The sequence below is a fragment of the Bos mutus genome, chromosome 2 (assembly GCF_027580195.1).
Source record: "Bos mutus isolate GX-2022 chromosome 2, NWIPB_WYAK_1.1, whole genome shotgun sequence".
In the NCBI taxonomy this organism is placed as follows: domain Eukaryota; kingdom Metazoa; phylum Chordata; class Mammalia; order Artiodactyla; family Bovidae; genus Bos; species Bos mutus.
This window is the reverse complement of record NC_091618.1, coordinates 47,347,794-47,368,570: the sequence shown is the minus strand read 5'-3', so window position 1 is coordinate 47,368,570 and position 20,777 is coordinate 47,347,794. Positions and strand designations below refer to the sequence as shown.

General features: G+C 37.2%; 1 protein-coding gene across 1 annotated transcript; it reads right to left on the bottom strand.

Moving 5' to 3' along the window:
* Window positions 1-1,282: 1,282 nt before the first annotated feature.
* On the bottom strand, window positions 1,283-20,745 carry TYW5 (tRNA-yW synthesizing protein 5). Its single transcript, XM_070388590.1, is given in 8 exon segments — window positions 1,283-1,694; window positions 3,204-3,320; window positions 3,717-3,804; window positions 7,008-7,145; window positions 7,743-7,787; window positions 10,513-10,582; window positions 14,998-15,152; window positions 20,572-20,745. Coding segments are annotated over 8 exon segments (978 nt in total). The 5' UTR covers window positions 20,650-20,745; the 3' UTR covers window positions 1,283-1,407.
* Window positions 20,746-20,777: the final 32 nt, after the last annotated feature.

Sequence of the window (20,777 nt, the reverse complement as noted above, 5' to 3'; positions counted from 1 at the left end):
TATATAGCCCATGGGATCACAGAGTCGGACACAACTGAGTGACTAACTTTCACTTTTTAAAGCTGAAATTAATCCATTCCAAATACAGGGTATGAGTGAATGTATAATTTTTATTAGAGAAAATTTTCTCCATATTTGAAATGCACTAAATCGATGTAATCAGATTGCTTTGTATCAGCACATTTGTGTTCAGTAAATACATGTGGTCTCTCTTCAATGAGATTGCAATATAATTACTAGGTGCAAAACAAAGAATGGCATAGATCCACATACAAACGCTCATTGTCTTCAGTGATGACAACATTATTGAGATCTCTCATATATTCGTTCTTTTTAGTTTTGTTTTTCTTTTTTTTAAAGAAACTTTCTTTAAAAAGGGGATACGAGAAAACATCTCATGGGGAAAACTTAAAGTTTAGCCATAAGTATAAATTAAAACAGATTTGAGTATTCAAAAACTGAAAAAAAAGGGCAGGCATGACTTTTACTGGGTACCAAGAAAACCACGATCAGGACCACAATCAGATTAAACAGTTGCTTTGGACAAATCACAAAACTAAGTCCAAATTACTATTATGTAATCCAGGTGTTCTCGATCCTAATGACGCATCAAAAAAAAACCCACAAATCTTTTAGATACCTATGCCAAACTCCCAAAGTACTGCTCTACAAAGATGAGGCCTATGTATCTGTATGTTATAAAAAGCTCAAAAGATTAATGTAGTACACATATTGTTGATTGCCCACGTTTTTTTCCTTATCTAAACATATTCTAAAAATGACCCATTCTGCCCTCATAAATACCTCCTGTGTCTCAGAGGAAACAAATTCCACTTCCAGCTACAGTAGACCCAACTGACCTAAGAGTTATTCCATATCCTTTACCAGTGACTGGCCTGCGGGTGGACAGGTCTAAGCCACTTCAGATCAGTGAGACCCAAGCATCTGGTGGCAAATTCTGGGAAAGCTTTTGCATGTAAGAGAGGGCCCCTGAAATCCTCCCCGATTCCTGCACTGCATGTAGATGAAGATGCACACAGTCCCAACTGCTACTGGCAAACATCCCGTGACCACAAGGGTAGCCAGCACTAGATGATGCCAATGCTGCAGTTGAAAACAGCGGGGAGAAAAAAAGCCCAGAGGTGACCCTCCTAGGAATCACTGGAATAGAAATACTGAAGCCCTTTTCATCAGCTAACTTCATGTATAATGATTCAATAGATTTTCTAATTGTTTAGGTCATTTTAAGTTGGATTTTTTAGTTATTTGCATCTGAAGATTGATTTATCTTTCCTATTGTAACAAAGATTAAATCTTTAAAAAACTAATTTACATCTTGTTACACTTTTCCAATATTTGGGCTGAACTGTATTTAAAAGTTTATGCTCACTGCATTCATTTCATTATTCATTCAAAGTTTTTGCTATAGGCTTTGTCTTGAATGTGCAAGACCATTCGCCGTGCATAGAAGTCCCTGTATTCCTCTGGTAATTCACCTAGTGTTTTTAAGGCTCTGTCCAAAATTTGTACAGCTCTTGATGCTGCTGTCAGATCTTTGTTTCCATAGGTATCCGTTTTATCATAGCATTCAGATGGAAGGTGCTTCCAAAAGACATTCACTCCCACTCCAAACTCTTCAGAAATTACAAAAAATAAATCCTATGTTTAATTACAATCATTTTCCTTTATGTTTGCTCCTTTATATATATATATATATAAGTAAAGCAAATATTTTGGTTGTGGAAAAGATAAGTTCATTTTTATAAACATTTCAATTATTTGAGGGTATCTAATTAATATTTTACTTTGGTTCTCTAACTTAAAAATTTACTAGCCTCCCTTTGTTTTCAATTGAGAATAAATATTTTATATAAGCAAAATATTTTAGTTGTGAAAAGAAAGAAACACTAAAACCAATACAATTGAGAATAAAACAAAGATGAAGATCAATACTAGTCACATCTAAAAAGTGTTTAATCTTGTGACAGAAAGGAAGATTTATAAGATGCTAAATTTTAGAAATAAACTCCTTCTAAGAGTGCTCTAGAAAAAACAAAAGCTTAAAATATTTTGATTTACAAAACCAGGTTCCAAACATGGTTTTAATCTTAACTACTCCTTCTTTCAGAACCTTTTTTTCCTTATTCAGTGTTAACGGAAAAAAAGCTAACCATCCTGTTAAATTTAAATCCAGAGATGGGACTTCTGCTCCTATTTCAAAATATCTGCAAACGTTCAGTATTTTTTCTCTTTTAAAGTTGTATACAGAATAAGGCAGAACTGCATCACCCTTAACCATGCTCTCAAGATATAAAACCCCCAAATTTAAGTAACGGCAATGGATTTAAAACACAGTGTGCTGTGACTGTTTTCAGTGAGGATTGAGAAGTCAAGGTATTGAACTTTTATACACAATTATGTAAAGTTAACTAAACAGGACAACACAAAGATTAACAAACTATGGTTCTTTGTCCTCAAGGAATTTATAATCTAGTCCCAAATAAGATATTATTATTAATACTTTTAACTAAATTTTATCACTCAAGAGGTATTATTATAAACATATTAACATATATGAAAAGTAAAACTATAAGCCAAATTTGTTAATGCACCCCTTAATATTTTGATTTTTATAATTTTCTGGTATTCAGTTTTGTATAATTACAGATGTTAACTGTATCACTGGTTACTAACAACTAATGCCTATATACTGTTCAAAGAAATTAAGTGACACTAATTCAGACTGTAGAAAAATAGTGCCCAATAGTGTACATCATAGGTATTGCATTATAACATTTGATATTTAATAAAATATTCTGTTTGGCTTTGAAATGTATTTATAATTTCTTCATAATTACTTAAGTGACAGTTCTAAAACATGTAAATATTTTAGAAACAAAATGATTTTAAAAGTACCATGAAGTATAATTTTTTTGCAGATATAAAGTGTCTTGCTTAGTATCCTTTAATAAGAGAACTTAAGAGTATAATAATATATTTATAGGTTGTCTTTGAAAAATAAGACAATACTGTAAGAACCTGTCTTAGCATACTTTAAACACACACACATTTGTATATAAAAATTCATCTTGTATAGGATAGGATACAGTTAACAAACTTTTGTATTAAAAAAAAAAATCACATAATGGTCAAGTGAGTATAAATAGTATAAAAAGCAAGTTACTGAAGTCTAGAAATCTTACCAGGAATGAATAACACATCTCCAGCTTTAAGGGAACATTCATACCTTCTAGCCTTGGAAAACAGTGGATATTTAGCTAAGTCTGGGTTATCTATGTTCAGTACTTCTGATTTAGAACCTGAAAAGTTACAAAACAGGATGATATAGATTGAACAGTTAGCATTTTTTTTTAAATAACCACAAATATAAATTTGAAAATTTGTTTTTTCTTAACAACTACTTTACTGTATCACACTGTGAGAACAATTACTGTTCTCCTGAAGACAATTTTCAGTGACCTACCCTTTATTTATAACCACTGACATTCATGTAACATAATCAAGATAATCTAAAAATTTCATTCTTCATATAACCTATCATCTCATGTATACACGTACACAATGAAGAACACAATACAAGACACAAATACAACACAAGAATCATAATTAGGAAGAAGCCCTACAAAGTTTTTCTATGAGAATGAAGACATTAAAAAAAAAACTTGAGAAATTTATTCTTTAAAAAAAAATAGTACCTGATAAATATAAATATTGGGCATCTCGAGGACTGAACAGAACAACACGCTTTTTTCCTGTCACTTGTATTAAGAAGTTATCCATTACCTGAAGGCAAATAAGAACTTATGAAAAAGCATAAAATTCTAATATACAGAATCAATGGTATTCCAGTTAACCATAAATCCTGTCTTTTAATAAAGCTTGACTCAGATTACCTAAAACTCTTATAGTAATATTCTAATTTAACAGTGAAAACAGATGTGTTACACAACTGTGTCACTATTTCTCCAACACTGCCTTAAAATGGGAAGGACTGGCAGGCCATTAGAAAATCTGCTCAGAACACTGTTTGCCTTTGCTTCATCATTATGACAGCAAGTGCAGTTACATCTATTTGAGGCTCCCTTTGGTAAGTATGACCAACTCCCCTGGGGGCTCAGATGGTAAAGTGTCTGCCTACAATGTGGGAGATCTGGGTTCAATCCCCGTATCAGGAAGATCCCCTGGAGAAGGGAATGGCAAGCCACTCCAGTACCCTTGCCTGGAAAATCCCAGGGACAGAGGAGCCTGGTAGGCTACACAGTCCATGGGGTCACAAACAGTCAGACACAACTCAGCGACTTCACTTTCACTTTTCACTTTCCTTTGCTAAGTATGGGTTTCCCAGATGGTACCAGTGGTAAAGAACCTGCCTGCCAGAACAGGACATGTAAGAAATGCTGGTTCTATCCATGGGTCGGGAAGATCCCCTGGAGGAGGGCATGAAGCCCACTTTAGTATTCTTGCCTGGAGAATCCCATAGCCAGAGGAGCCTGGAGGGCTACAGTCCATAGGGTCGCAAAGAGCTGGACCCAACTGAAGCGACTTAGCACACACACGTGCACGTTGGTAAGTATCTATTTTACTTATCTATCCAGGAATACTGTAAGGCCAACATTAGATGATAGGATGAGAGCACTTAGAAAACCAGGTGCTGAGGAAACACAAGGTAGTGCTGCAACCACGGACAGGCTCTTACGAGATGGCCAACCAGAATTTGGTTACAGGAAAATATACTGATTTCCAAAGTATTTCGACAGGACCGTACTTGGCAAATAATTTTGACGAACTTAGTAATAATGGAGCAGTGTTGACTTTTATCGTGTTTGTAAGGGTACACTGCATTAGTACAAATTTTGAAAAATCCTAAAAGCAGAGCTACAAGGACTTCCCTGGCAATCCAGTTATCAAGACTACGTGTTTCCAATGCAGGGGGTGTGGGTTCAATCCCTGGTTGGGGAACTAAGATCCCAAATGCCTCACAGTGCAGCCAAAAATAGAAAAAGGAAAAAAAAAAAAGGCAGAGCTACATTAATTCCCAGCTAAGGAATTAAAATATATACTAAGCAAGACATGTTCATGATTATTTACATATCACTTCAACCTAAGCATTTCTCCCTTAACAATGACTTATGTAAGCTGTAACTACATAACTAGCATTCCTTTGACTTATTTTTAAGAAAAACTTCATATTTAAGATAAAATGGATACTACACAAAATTTGTGAATACAGTTAAAAGTATGAGTTATCATTTTCTCATCATACTATTCATGTAACTAAAACCTTAAACTGTGGTGTTGGAGAAGACTCTTGAGAGTCCCTTGGACTGCAAGGAGATCCAACCAGTCCATTCTAAAGGAGATCAGTTCTGGGTGTTCATTGGAAGGACTGATGCTAAAGCTGAAACTCCAGTACTTTGGCCACCTCATGCGAAGAGTTGACTCATTGGAAAAGACCCTGATGCTGGGAGGGATTGGGGACAGGAGGAGAACGGGACAACAGAGGATGAGATAGCTGGATGGCATCACCAAGTCAATGGACATGAGTTTGAGTAAACTCCGGGAGTTGGTGATGGACAGGGAGGCCTTGGCATACTGCGATTCATGGGGTCGCAAAGAGTCAGACATGACTGAGCAACTGAACTGAACTGAAAACCTTAAAACATGTTAAGATCTTATATCTATCTCATTTAATTAGACTATATCAAAATCCTCCCAAGAGGTCCTCAGCTATAAAACACTATAAAGTATACTTCTAAAACTTTTATTCTATCTTTGGAAACCTATCAAGGGGTCACAGAGTCAGACACAACTGTGCAACTAATGTACACACAAGATATTGCTTTAAATTTTCTAAATTTCTCTATCCAACACCAAACTAAATACAAACCTAGACTTTTAATGTTTTTTAGCTATTTATTTGCATGTGTTTGCATGTGCGTGTGCATGCTCAGTTGTGTCCGACTCTGTGACCCCACGGACTGTAGCCCACCAGGCTCCACTGCATATGGAATATTCCAGGCAAGAATCCTGGAGTGGGTTGCCATCTCCTACTCCAGGAGATCCTCCCAGGGATTGAGTCCACATCATTTGTGTCTCCTGCATTAGCAGGTGGATTATTTACCGCTGCGACACCTGGGAAGCCCATGCATATGTTTAAGCAAGTAAAATTGTAACACCATAGAATAAATGGTCAAGATCAATATCTGCGCATCTTACTGCTCAATAAATACAGTAGACACTTGACATTCTCAAGGGGTATATACCCTAAGACCTCCAGTTATCTCCAAATTTTTACAGTTGGAAATGACTCTCCACAAACTTCTGCCTTTCTCCCAAACAACGGTTCCATCTAGTCACATATATAACTTCAACATTTTTTCCACTTTCAGTTTCCCCCACCTCATCTGGTGTCCATTTTCCACATGTTAAAAAAACAAAAAACACTTGAAAAAACTCAGTATATATATTTATAATGATGAATAGAGAAATGCAAATGTAAGAAACTAACTAGGCTCTGCTGCTGCTGCTAAGTCGCTTCAGTCATGTCCGACTCTATGTGACCCCATAGATGGCAGCCCACCAGGCTCCCCTGTCCCTGGGATTCTCCAGGCAAGAACACTGGAGTATGGTGCCATTTCCTTCTCCAATGCATGAAAGTGAAAAGTGAAAGTGAAGTCGCTCAGTCGTGTCCGACTCTTAGCGACCCCATGGACTGCAGCCACCAGGCTCCTCCGTCCATGGGATTTTCCAGGCAAGAGTACTGGAGTGGGGTGCCATTGCCTTCTCCAAACTAGGCTCTCGCATTAACTAAATAATTTACTCCATTACCACTGCCTGGCAGAGCACCTGTTTTTAAACCTCATGTTTCAGCAAATTACATGTCAGAGAACTTCAGGGTAGCCTCCCAAAAGTTAATACTGTGAATGTTCAGTCTATAAATTCTAAAGGCTACTGTAGTTTTAGATTTCGCATTTTATGTAGCATACATCATAGTGTGTCCAAAGTTGTAACCCTGGTGAGCTGATTCGAAAAACACTGGAAAAGAACTGCTCTTCTTTGAAGAATTTTGGAAACTTAATATCTCCTTCCAATAAAGGAAACTGCTTTCTGATATCTGCAACATCCTGCATTGAGAGAAATACAATGAGAATTTTATTTCACAATATTGGAGTAATGCTTATTTTATCTAAGGCTGCCATCAAAGCCCATGATATCATGGAGGAATGGTGCAAAATTCTGCTCACTGTTTTAAAATACTAGGATGTGACCACAGCCAACACATGACCTTTTAAGTGAAAGAATGACAGACTGTAATAATACATTCAATGATACTACTATTGTTAACCTTTATATACTTCATTAATAGGAAAGTTCATCTTACTCTAAGCAAGAATCATACAACCTACTTAAATGTAAGAGTCATTAACTTGAATGTTATCAACTATGTAAAACCTGGGGCTTCTCCTAAGAGAGAAAACTAAAAGAAGGTGAAGAAATAATGTGCCATAAAGAGAAAAGACAGAATCTGACTTGATCATTTTAGGGACTGCTCCTTAACTGTGTGCATATTAATTTGATCCTAAATACATATATATGAATTATCCAGGTTTTTTATATCATTTTAGATTATATTTTATTAACTGAATGGCCGTCTGCAAAATAAGTAGAATAGATTCCTTAACTGTGGAAAGATTAGATAACTTCACATTCAGAATTCTTACCTTTCTAGGGTCTTCTCCAAGTGATCGGAGGTAGTACTTCTCATCCTTAAACAAGCCAAAGAAAAACAACATCAGTATTCACTTAAAAATATCAGAAAGTAAAGACAAAAGGGAATAAATGTGAAAATCTAACCCAATTAAGTCATTTTTAAAAAAAGTTCCATTTTCTTCCCTTTCTACTAATGCTCTCTGGTGGCCATATGAAGAAATGTCTCTCTACGTGCTTGTAACAATGACAGGATCCACAAAACATCAGGTAAAATAAATTCTTTATAAAGGCAACACATGCATATCACATCTAAAGCTTAATTTAGACTTTATATTCTAAATTATTTACAATCTTAATTAGCATCTTCAGACTTTACAGAAATCCCATTTTTATAACACATGATCTCAGAGTATCATTGAAGGCCAACAACAAACTTTATTAATATAATGCAAATATAGAAGATAATATAGAATACTTTATACTTTTAAAACTAATTTTTTAAAAAATCTGAAACATTGTATTTTACAAAGCTAAGCTTATCCTTAATCATAATTCTCAACCCAAATCATCAAGAGTCAGCTCAGGTATGAATTAGAACTATGTCAGCTTATAGTAATAAACTTAAGTTGATGCTTTAAAAAACTGTCAACTATAACTTTATTAAGTAGCTCTGCTGCTGCTGCTGCTAAGTCGCTTCAGTCGTGTCTGACTCTGTGTGACCCCATAGATGGCAGCCCACCAGGCTCCCCTGTCCCTAGGATTCTCTAGGCAAGAATACTGGAGTGGGTTGCCATTTCCTTCTCCATTAAGTAGCTCTAATAGGGAATTATTTGAATTATGAAGTATACATCGCCTGTATTTTCTGTAATAACTAGTAAACTGAGCCACATCAGGTCAAACACAGGGGCAACACAACACAAGAATTCTGCCTTTTATACTTAAATTGACCATTATAGCACAAACTTCAAAATATATCTCATTTATCATAACAATATATTATACATCTGTGTTCACAAATTTTACTTAAATCCAAGATTTACTGATTTTAAAATTTTAACTAGTACCATATCAGATAAGTTTCATAAATTTATTACTAGCTAAACAGGTTCAGGGCTTGCCTGCTGGCTCAGACAGCAAAGAATCTGCCTGCAATTTGGATATCCACGTTCGATCCCTGGGTTGGGAAGATCCTCTGAAGAAGGGAATGGCAACCCACTTCAGTATTCTTGCTTGGAGAATTCCATGGACAGAGGCTAAGTCCATGGGGTTGCAAAGAGTGGGACAAGACTAAGTGACTAACACTTTCACTTTCACAGGTTTCAAAGTCTGTTCTTCAAAATTCTAAGAGTTTTCTACCAGTTCTAATGTTTCAGGATTTAAAATATATATTTATGTGGCAGATACAGAGATACACCACACAACCCTCTTCAAGAAAAGATTCATTAATTGCAAGGAGTGTGATAAACATACAGCTGCCAGCTGTTAACTCCTTCAGGTCCGCCTCACCCTTTGAACTGTCGTGCTCTTTCTAGGGTAGCCTCAACCAATGACTAAGCAAGATGGTAAAAGGCCTAGACACTGCCACCCTGGACAGGATTCCTCTAGGAAGTAGTCTTTGCTCAGGAGTTCCACATGGAGCTGGCAGAGAGTTTGTCAGCTTTGGATCATTGCCTGATGGCACCCTCTACCCAAATCTTCTCCTTTTCTTTCACAGGTATTTTCCCCAATAAGTCTTTTGTAGTCCTAGTTTCATCGCAGAATGTGTCTCCCAGAGAACTGAACTGACAGTCCAATTCATCTTACACATCGCCCTAACTTTTAGGCTTTACCATTACCTTGTCCCTATTTCCTTTATTTCACTTGACATTTCATGGCTATTTAAATCTGTGCCACTCATTACCCTTGGACAGGAAAGTACCAAAGTGCAGCTGAACATACATGTTAAAGCATGACTGTAAAGCTAAAACACATTTTTCAGATATAGCTAATGGAATCAGTTTTGCAGATATTCTAGTCATACAATTAGAATCAGACATCTGGGATTTCTGTAGGGATAAAACATCATGTGATGAAAGAACAGAGAAAATGTAATACCTTTTACCACCAAACTGACCATCACCCAGCTGGCTCAGATGCAGACAACAGCTTTCTTCAAAGCTTAAAAAGCAGTTTATTTTTCAAATGTGCTTTTGAGATAACACAATAAACTTTTTTTTAATGTATTTATAAATGCCTCAATGTCTCATCTCAAGATATTTAAATTCTATTTTGCATTATTTTAAGCTGGATTATTATGTAAATAAGTAGAATTCTTCTGCATATAATCCTGAACAAATGTTATAGCAAATACACACAACAGAAATCACATTAATAACAATAAAAAATATAGAAATAGTCTTTTGTCTTTGTTAACAGAGTTAACAAAGTTCTCCTTTTTATCATCTGAACTTGGCATATCAGACCAAAGCATTTTCAGAGGATATAGTATTAATAACTAACATTCAGTAATTCCTACCTATCAGGCACTGTGCTGAGTACAGATTTTATAGAGCTAACTGTCACAAAAAACTTATGAAATAAGTACTATTACTGTTCCTATTTTACAGATGAGAATACCAAAGCACAGAAAGGTAATGAGGACAAGGTTTGAGATCTAATAAATAGCACAGCTAGGATATATGGAAAGCTATAGTTCTCATATATCTAACATTCTTTTATAAGAAAATAATTTAGTGATTACATATTAATGTTTTCTTAAGAAATTGTGTTAAAAACAATTACCTCTGAAATAAAGAATTCTGTATGCTTTTCTTCAGCTGCCCTTAGTACCAACTTGTCAAAAGGTAAAGTTCTGAAATAAACACAAAAGAATCCTTGGACTTAGTAAAAATAAACTAGTAATACTCTAGCCACTATACACACACATACTGTTTGCTGGAGTTTGATATAATCTTCTGTTTTACAACACAGTATCCATAATTTTTATTATAACCTATTATGTGGAATTCTAAGCTTTCAAACTTCATTTAGAGTTGAGCTTATTTGACTTAGGTTGTCTGAAATTTTGCTTTCAAAAAATTAAAGATTTTTAGATCTACAGTACAGATGGATCCTTCTCATATGTCAATATACTCCTATTCCAAGTTTTTGTTAGAAAAATGTTTCTGGTTTTATGGTATATATGGAAATATACAAACTTGCAAGCTTTTAGTGCTACTAATTTTCAAGTTCCGTGGCAAAACAAGTCTCGGGATGAACAAGGCAAACTACTAGTGCTACTGCAGAAGAGAAAACAAGCAAACAGCCCATGAAGACAAAGCCCCTCCCCTTCTCACCAACCTACCTGCCTGCCTTCTGGCACAACCAAACAAAACTGCTCTCCCCCTTCTACACCACATTCTATCACTTCAGGCTTCTGAGTAATAGCTCAAGGATTCCAGTGAAATGATCAAATTTTATTCTTAAATATTTCTTCCCAAAGGCCCATCTCCTTCCATCCTGGTAAACAGGATTGAACACTGTAGAAGCAAGGTTTGTTTCCTTTACCTCACTCTTTTGAGTCTGAGGATTACCTTTTCTGAGTCATATCCTATCTGTTCAATCTTCTAGAATCAAAAGTACTACCCACTACCTGAAGATGATACCTTATCAGAAACATCAAACAGAAAATGACATCATCAAAGGCATCTGGGTCACTACACTCTAGCCTCCACACCTCTCATTAGGAGTTGTAATCTTTCGCTCTTACTAACAAATATTTCTCCACTCGAACTCTGTAACAGGGAGGTAAGATTTCCTTGTAAGAAGATGACCATGCAATGTTTTCCAAGAAACATAGTGGGTTAACATAAATGTGGAATGTCAGCTATTAGAACAGATAACACCGTTTACTGAAAAGAAAAAGACCCTCTGGGAATTCCCTGGAGGTCTAGTGGTTCAGACTGTGCTCCCAATGCAGGGGGCATAGGTTTGATCCTTGGTTAGGGAACTAAGATTCCACATGCCACGCATCTCGGCAAAGTGAAAGTGAGTCGCTCAGTCGTGTCCAACTCTTTGTGACTCCATGGACTATATATAGCCCATGAAATTCTCCAGGCCAGAATACTAGAGTGGGTAGGCTTTCCCTTCTCCAGGGGATCTTCCCAACCGGGTTCAGGGACTGAACCCATGTCTCCCGCATTGCAGGCAGATTCTTTACCAGCTGAGCCACAAGGGAAGCAAATCTCAGCAAAAAAACAATTATTTATTATGTCTCGACTAGAAGGATGGTGACTGAACTCTTAAATTGTTGGGAAGCAGAGGATGTGGCTTCCCTGTGTGCAGTATAACTCAGTAACTGAGCATGTCCCTTGGAGAAACTGAGAAACTAAGATCATAGTCATCTTATGCTACAGGTTTCTGTGGACTATGTAGCTTAACTAAACTAGGGTATCTCTGTATCTACCTCTAGTCTTGTTCCCTTACAAGGAAGTTATCACTTAGTGAGCCAAAAATGGCTTTTGGATTGGTATAAGGACTCTACTGATACTATCCTGCTAGGATGCTGTTTCCTGCCTTGTACCCCTTTGCAAAGCGAAGCGAATCTGATGCCAGATTCTGGACTAGCAGGTGTCAATCTGAATTTGAGGACACTACTGATAATTATGTACAGTGGACACTGCAGGAGAGAAGAAAGAGGGCTGTCACTCAGACCAATCTACTACTATAGTTTCTGGCTAATAATATCAACAAATTTATTTGTTCAATGTTTTCCATCTCTGATCTCACTGTACACCCTTCATTTCTACCAAAGCACCTTTTGAAGAGTTTGGAAATAATACAGAAGCCTCTGCAGGCCAGAGCTACCTCTGTAATTGGTGCAGTTGCTAAGGTCTTAAAGAGAACCTAAGACTTTTACAAGAACAGGCCAGGTAGAGTAGTTCAGTCCAAAGCAGAACTTGGGTGGCCTCAGCAACCTTCTCCTTTAGTAGTACCATCCAAGCTTCTACAGAAGCAAAGCTGAGAGAGGGGGGAAACAGGCATATCAACTGGGAAGTTCCTTGGCCTTCAGGTCTATCCTACACACGTTTCAGTAAGAAGAGCACCTGCTATACGATGCTCCACTTGTCTGGACTGACGTAGACCAGCAAGTGAGGTAGTATCCAAGAGGGATTAGAACTGTTAGGACTCTGTGGAGTCAGGCAAATGTGGGAATAAGTCTTGGTTCCATCATTTCAAGCTATATTTACAATCTTGAGTAAATTTTTTAACATTTTTAAGCTTCCATTTTCTCATCTGTATAATTATCGGTTAAAAAATCTACCTCATAGACATTTAAATGAGTAATATAATCTAGGATGCACAGTACCTGATATATAAGAAATGTTCGATAAAAGATAGATGGTGGGGTTAACAATAATGGCAACATAGCAGCAAGCAGTTAACAACATTCAGAAAAAGAAAAAAAAAATCCTTACTGTTCTGTTCCCCATTTTGGAAAGGTTTCTTTCCAAGATCAGGAATGAGGAAAGTGTAACAAACAATAAGAGCAGGATGGCAGGAGTTAGACGATGTGGATGTGATGGGCAGAAGCAGCAAAGCAAAGCTCATGTAAGACTCAGACTTGGGGAAAAAAAACCTATGGAGAGAATACCAACAGTATCCTTTCAAGACTCTTCATTTTTATGTATATGGATTCTGGAAGAACAGTAAGAGCTACCATGAGGAAAGAAGTAAAAGCCAAGACTTGGGAATATATTTATCTTCAAGTGTTTAAAAAGCAGAAATGAAACCTTAATCTAAAGTGTTAATAATGAGATACGTGTGTAGGTTCTCTTACTTTCCAGCCTCTCTCTGTGGCCTAGATGCCTCCCTTCTTTCCTGTTCCCCAATAACTGCAAAAATGACTACATCTGTTTTCCTTCTGTCTCTAAGCAAATAACCTTGCAACTCTTTAGCAGCTCTAGTGAAAGGCTTAGAGGAGCTGGAATAGGAACTATTACATAATATACGTGCTTCAAAAACATGTTTTGAAAAGTTTATAGGACATGACATAACATTAAGGCAATTCAAGATGAAGTTTCAATACCCATTTGTTACAGCACTGGGCTTCCCTGGAAAATAAACATCATTAACTGCAGGCTGAGAAACACTCATCATTCCAGCACTTTCTTCCACTTTCTTGTTTAATAAAAAATGAAAAGTTCTTACACTTGGAAAAATTTATGGCAATTAAATTCAATTCATGGCCTATTAAAAACCAAAACTGTAACAGCAAATATTCAAAGAATCAAATACCAAGAAACGGTTTGGCAAGCTACTATACGAACTTGGAAAACTCTAATGAGAAAAGTATGACCCTGGACACTGGAAGCTCTGTTTAGCTCATCTCTAAACTCTGGAAGGAACAGTGAGAGCCACCTTTCTTTAAAAAATCAGTCTTTTGTGAACATGGTTTTTCAATAGACTGGATTTACTGGAAACTACACGTGCTCAGAATTTGAAAATCGTTTTTAAATTTAACATTTTTAGTAAAACTCAAGGGAATAAACTCATGGGAATAAACAGCATAGTAAAACTATAAGATTACAGCATTTAAAGCTTTCAAGTTCAGACATACCACAGCTTTCAACTATCTTTTAAGACATCCCAAAACATAAAACGACAACCATGAGGGAAATTTAACATATTTAAGATTATTTTGTCAAAAAAGAAAATTAAGTCATATTTATCCAAGTTGACAAAAGATTATACCAAACATAGCAACCACCTGTCTTATATTTCTGGAGAGGGCAGAAAGAAAAAAAAAAAACAGGAGCTTATACTTAACTAAAAACAATCTGGAAGTAGAAAATCTTCCAAAAATAGGGCATTTAAAATTAAAACAGGTTATGAAGGAAAAGTTTAGAATTTACAACTCTAGATAACAATTACTGATGTGGGAAGATCAACTAATCAATGAAGCACTAAATGAATACTGCACATCCAGCTTTAGATGTAATCTAACTCTAGTTACAGAAATTCTCTGCTCTTTCCATAACTCCAGAGGGTATTGGGTATACACTCTATTTTTAAAATAGTCTTTGGAAACGTCTTTGTATAATTATGTAAGCTGAGAATTCTTGTCTTTTAAAAGCCATTCTTTAAAAATTAGTAAGCTATTCTATAATTATATCAAACAAGCCAAGAGAGAAAATGCCATATGGTCTTTGTATAACAATGCAAAAATATTTTACAGGTTTAAAAAAAGTTACGTGTATCCCCAGAGTAAACCTCAGAAGAAAATACCTATATACAAAGTTTTTACTAATGAAGTCCATCTGGGCAACTGCAGCAACATGAATTTTCACCTCTTTCCTCCCTCCGACTTGGCTGAGGTAATCCACTGTCCATTTGCTTGTACATGCTCCCAAATCAATTCCTTCTAGCACTAGAGGTTTTCTCTGTGTGGGAAAAATCAACAAAAATTACGGAAAACCAACAATATATCAAGAGTTATATTGGGTAATAAAGGGCTAAAAACAAATAAAAAATGACTATTGATCCCAAGATGCTCAAAATCAGATCTTCTGACAATTCATGCTGTAACTAAAGCAGGAAGAGGAAACTATGTAATATACTTAGAACACAATTTCAGCATTAGGAAAACAAAACCAAACCAAACAGCAATACTATCATAAGCTTAGAAACAAGAGAAGTCCGAATATTATTTAAAGCATTTTTATGAGTGTTATATATAACAAAAAATACAACTGATTAAAATTTGTACTTTATAGTCAAATATTGTTTGCAACTTTTTACTTTGATAACCATTCTAAACTTATGGAAAAGTTACAAGAACATTACAAAGAACTCCCATATACCATTTACTCTGAGTCACGAGTTGCTAATTTAACACTTTGCCCCACTTACTTTACCATCTGCTCTCACTCTTGCAATGTGTGTATGGAGACATATTAAAAATAATTTAATTTTTTCTAAACTATTTCAGAGTAGTTTTCCAAACTGTCTCTATCATGCTCCTTTATCTCTAAAACTTGAGCATATTTTCTGAGAACAAAGACATTCTTTTGTATAACCACAGAATAATTATCAAAATTATATTTAACAGCTACAATACTTTTATCTAATCCAGCTTGTATCCAAATTTTGCTAATTGTCTCTGTATTTTTTCCCAACTTCTGAGATTCCACACTGCATTTAATTCCTGCTGCTAAGTCGCTTCAGTCGTGTCCAACTCTGTGCGACCCCATAGACGACAGCCCACCAGGCTCCCCGGTCCCTGGGATTCTCCAGGCAAGAACACTAGAGTGGGTTGCCATTTCCTTCTCCAATGCATGAAAGTGAAAAGTGAAAGTGAAGTCCCTCAGTCGTGTCCGACTCTGTGCGACCCCATGGACTGCAGCCTACCAGGCTCCTCCACCCATGGGATTTTCCAGGCAAGAGTACTGGAGTGGGCTGCCATTGCCTCCTCCGACACCTCTTTTAATCTGGAACAGTTTCTCAGACTTGTTCTTCTATGACCTGGACATTTTTTGAAGAGCACAGGCTAGTTATCTTACAGAATGTCCTTCAATAGGAATTTACATGATGCTTCTCCATGATTAGATTCAGCTTATGCGTTTCTGCAAAGAATGTACCACTCAGTATTGCTGAGTGCAGAAACCGTGATTAAAAAAAAAATCACCTTCTACACGTACTAGTTAGTATTCTAATGTAAGAATTAGCTCTAACTTCTCCATTCATTCTTTTTTTTTCCATTGAGTTATAATCCACTGATATAATTTTGAAGCTCAAGTTATCCCAGAGTTGGCCAGTAAGAATACCTTCAAGCTGACTCTTATGACTTTCTGCCTGAGCAAGTCTTACTTTATAATCCAGTATTCTTTTACCTCTCTGTCCCAGCCCTACAGTTATTTCTTCAAGTAGCTCTGGTTTCTTCTAGTGGGGAATGCTGTTTAGAAACAATGATCTGGGTGCTGAATGTGTTCATGACTATTGATGTGTCATTACATATAGGCCTTCTCAGGGACCAGAGCTAGGAAACACATGAAGGTGTGTATATACTCACTCCCTCCACCCCCCCCCCAATATACACCTCCTCCCACACACTACATATGCATATGGTTATATTTCTCTCTCTCAATATGTACTATACACACACACACACACACAGTCTTAACGGATATATGATGAATCATGATACTTCCAATATGGTTACCTAATTCCAAACTTATACCACAACATTTATTTCAAAATTTCTTGTTCATATATTTGTAAACTACCTGCTGTCTTCCTGAGAAACCTGGTTCCAATCATCTTCAATGTTTAATCAGTTGCACAATCCCAGAATTCACACTAAGTACCTCTACAACTGCTAAGTTATACCACTGTAAAAAAGTATACAAACTAGAATTCAGCATTGTTTATAGTTCTTTTTGTTTTTAGACTGCCATACAATCAAAGTATGGGCTTCCCTGGTGGCTCAGATGGTAAAGTGTCTACCTGCAATGCAAGAGACCCATGTTTGATCCCTGGGTCAGGAAGATCCCCTGGAGAAGGAAATGGCAATGCACTCCAGTATTCTTGCCTGGGAAATTCCAAAGAGGAGCCTGGCAGGCTCCAGTCCCTGGGGTTGCAGAGTTGGACATGACTGGGCAACTAACACATTCCAAATTCATAATCAAAGTACTGTGTTCAAAAGTGACTTAGGTTACTTCTCCTCTCTCCCTTAATTAGGTTCACTTGTTATTTTTAATATTCTATACTAGAGTTTGGCTTTTTTAAAATTATTCCTTATCCATGTTAATTTTATTATTACTATTATTTCAGAATATAAAACATTAACGTGATCTCCAAAGTCAAAATTATATAAAAAAGGTCACTGCATCTATACTCACCCATGTTGTAATCACTCAACCCCTATAGATAACCAGTCTCATTAACATCTGGCTTATCATCCCCATGTTTCTTTTTTGCAAAGTGATCAAAAACCATATAAATTTCCTTACTTTTTTATACAAAATTATTTATAAATTATCTTTTGTAATTTTTTCTTTTTAATTTAAAATTATATCCTGAAAATCACTGCTATCAGTTTAGATTTTCTCATTGTTCTTTTACAACTTAGCACACTATAGTGTAAATGGAAAATTTAATCTGTCTCCTATAGTAGGTTTTTTAGGTTATTTGTAATCATTCTCAAACATAATAAATACTAGATATTTTCATTCTGTTGAAGTACATCCCCAAAGTAAACTCCTGAAGAGGAACTCAGTTCAGTTCAGTTCAGTCGCTCAGTCATGTCCGACTCTTCTCGACACCATGAATCGAAGCACGCCAGGCCTCCCTGTCCATCACCAACTCCCGGAGTTCACTCAGACTCACGTCCATCAAGTCAGTGATGCCATCCAGCCATCTCATCCTCTGTCGTCCCCTTCTCCTCCTGCCCCCAATCCTTCCCAGCATCAGTCTTTTCGAATGAGTCAACTCTTCGCATGAGGTGGCCAAAGTACTGGAGTTTCAGCTTTAGCATCATTCCCTCCAAAGAAATCCCAGGGCTGATCTCCTTCAGAATGGACTGGCTGGATCTCCTTGCAGTCCAAGGGACTCTCAAGAGTCTTCTCCAACACCACAGTTCAAAAAGTAAACATATCAACAACTTTGTTAGATATGCCAAATTCCCCTCCATTAGGCTTGTACTGCTGCTACTGCTGCTAAGTCCCTTCAGTCGTGTCCGACTCTGTGCGACCCCATAGACGGCAGCCCATCAGGCTCCACCACCCCCGGGATTCTCCAGGCAAGAACACTGGAGTGGGTTGCCATTTCCTTCTCCAATGCATGAAAGGACTTGGCATAAAATGTGAGTGCCAGTTTCCTCACAGACTCACAAAGAGTGTATTATTAAAGCCTTTTGATTTTTGCCAATATGATACATAAATGGTATCTATTTTTTAAATTCTCTTATGAGTAAAGCTGAATGTCTTTTCATGTGTTTAGAGGCCATTTTTATCTTTCTGTCAACTGTTCACTTTTTAATCAGATTTTTGCCTGCTTCCTCATTAATTTTTAAAAGTTCTTTACATACATGTGCTTTCGCTGACATTTAATAAAATATATATTGTAATATTTCCCTCCCAGTTTGAATTTGATGTACTCAAATTTTAATGTTCTTTTACTACACTTGAGTCATAAGGAAACCCTTCCATAGACCTAGATTACAAAGAAATTTATCCATGCTTTCCTCTAGTACTTATGTAATTTCTTTTTTTATTTAGATCTCTGATCCTTTTGGAGATTACTTTTGTGTACGGTGTCAGATATAAATCTAATTTTATCATCTTATAAATGACTGTGACTATCCAGTTGTCCAAGCACCATTTATTTAAAAGTTCATCTTTGCCCTAGTGATTTAATGTCATGTTCATCACACGCTAAATTTCTATATGAATGAAAATTTATCCAGACTCTGGAGATATATATATAAAGTCACTCAGACTTTCTTCTCTATTCATCTGGTCTGTCTATCCATGCAACTGTACCACACTGTTGGTTATTAAAACATTTTTAAAAATCTGATAGGACTATATCCCTTAACAGCTTTTCTTAGGAGTTTCTTAATTAGAAAAGTCTTGTTTTGCAAATTAGTTATTGATTTCTAGTTTTATTACACCGTGATCAGTGTTATTTGCAATTTTCCACTTTACAATGTTTAGTGATGCTTTCTTTGTAACAGTATGTCTTGTCTAGGAAGGCTAAATTACAAAACACTTTTTGCTAGCTAGCCGTCTTATAAAGCATTTCCACATTCATATATTATTTGATGGTCACAATTCTGTCCTGAAGGCATCTATACACTAATGTGTTCCGTGGTGGGGAAAGACAACCACCCATCGAGCCTACTGCTGCTGCAGACTTGAATCCTCCCCATAGGTTTCTAATTCCTAAATGAAAACTTCATCCCTGACTTTTTTAACACTCAGAACTGTAGCTCTATAACCATCCTCAGAGATATAAATATCAAGTAAAATTACTGGGGGAGGGGGTTCTTTATCATGAGCAGGCTAACTGTAATCTTATGGTTTTGTTTTTTTTTTTTAATATCTGTTCCTCTCTTTATTCTCAGTTTTTCTGATGCCTAGATTCCCTTGCAAAAGCACTGCAAGTAAAAAGTTTCTCCCCCATTAACATTTTTCTGAGTTTTGTTTTAAAGAACTAAGGTTCGAATTACAGATACAAAACAATCGAACGTCTGATCTACAACCCATGTTAGTTAGAATCCAGTGGAAGTTTCTCGTGGGATTCCCATTGCTTCCCTTTTTGGATCAGTGCAGTGAAAAACTGCTCCTTCAAATCCAGTAATTCGTGAAGAATAACTGGCGCCATTCAAGCTACTGGGGGGTGGGGGTCGGAGATGGGGCGCGAAACTGCCCCTAGACTATAAGAAATTCGACGAAAGACTTGAAGACCTGGGGGAGGCGGGGGAGGGGAGTGGGAGGGGGGGAGGGGGAGTGGGGGGCGGGGGAGTATTTCCCTAGGGTGCCATGGTAATGGTATTAGACTCCTTGATCGAACTCCCCCAAGGCAGCTAGCTGGGCTTATTAAGCAAAATATTTCTCGTAGTCAGCGCTCTGACGTCCAACTGCTTCCCAGAAACGTGGAAGGGTACTCGCCGAAAAATTTAATAGGTGAGACCGTCAACATACCCCACGTGCTCCCTTGGCCGCAGGGCCAACCAGCCACTTTCAACTGACAACCTTCTCGCCACAACCTGGATACCAAGAAACCAGTTCGGAGCAGCTCAACTGGTAGGAACGGGTATCCACCGACACCCCGTGGTTCCGCCCCGCGAGAGGGCCTCACCTGCGGATACAGGTGCTCTATGAACTGCTCCTGCGAAACGCCCTCGAATCGGGGTACTGGGAAGCCGTGCCCGGCCATGGTTGTTCACGCCAATCCTCTTCCAAGTCCCGGGACCCTCTGCACTAACACGTTCCTCAGCGCGCGATTCGCCCGGAAACAGGACCCGGAGAGAAAAGGTCCGGGAGGCAGGCTGAGTCGCGAGAACT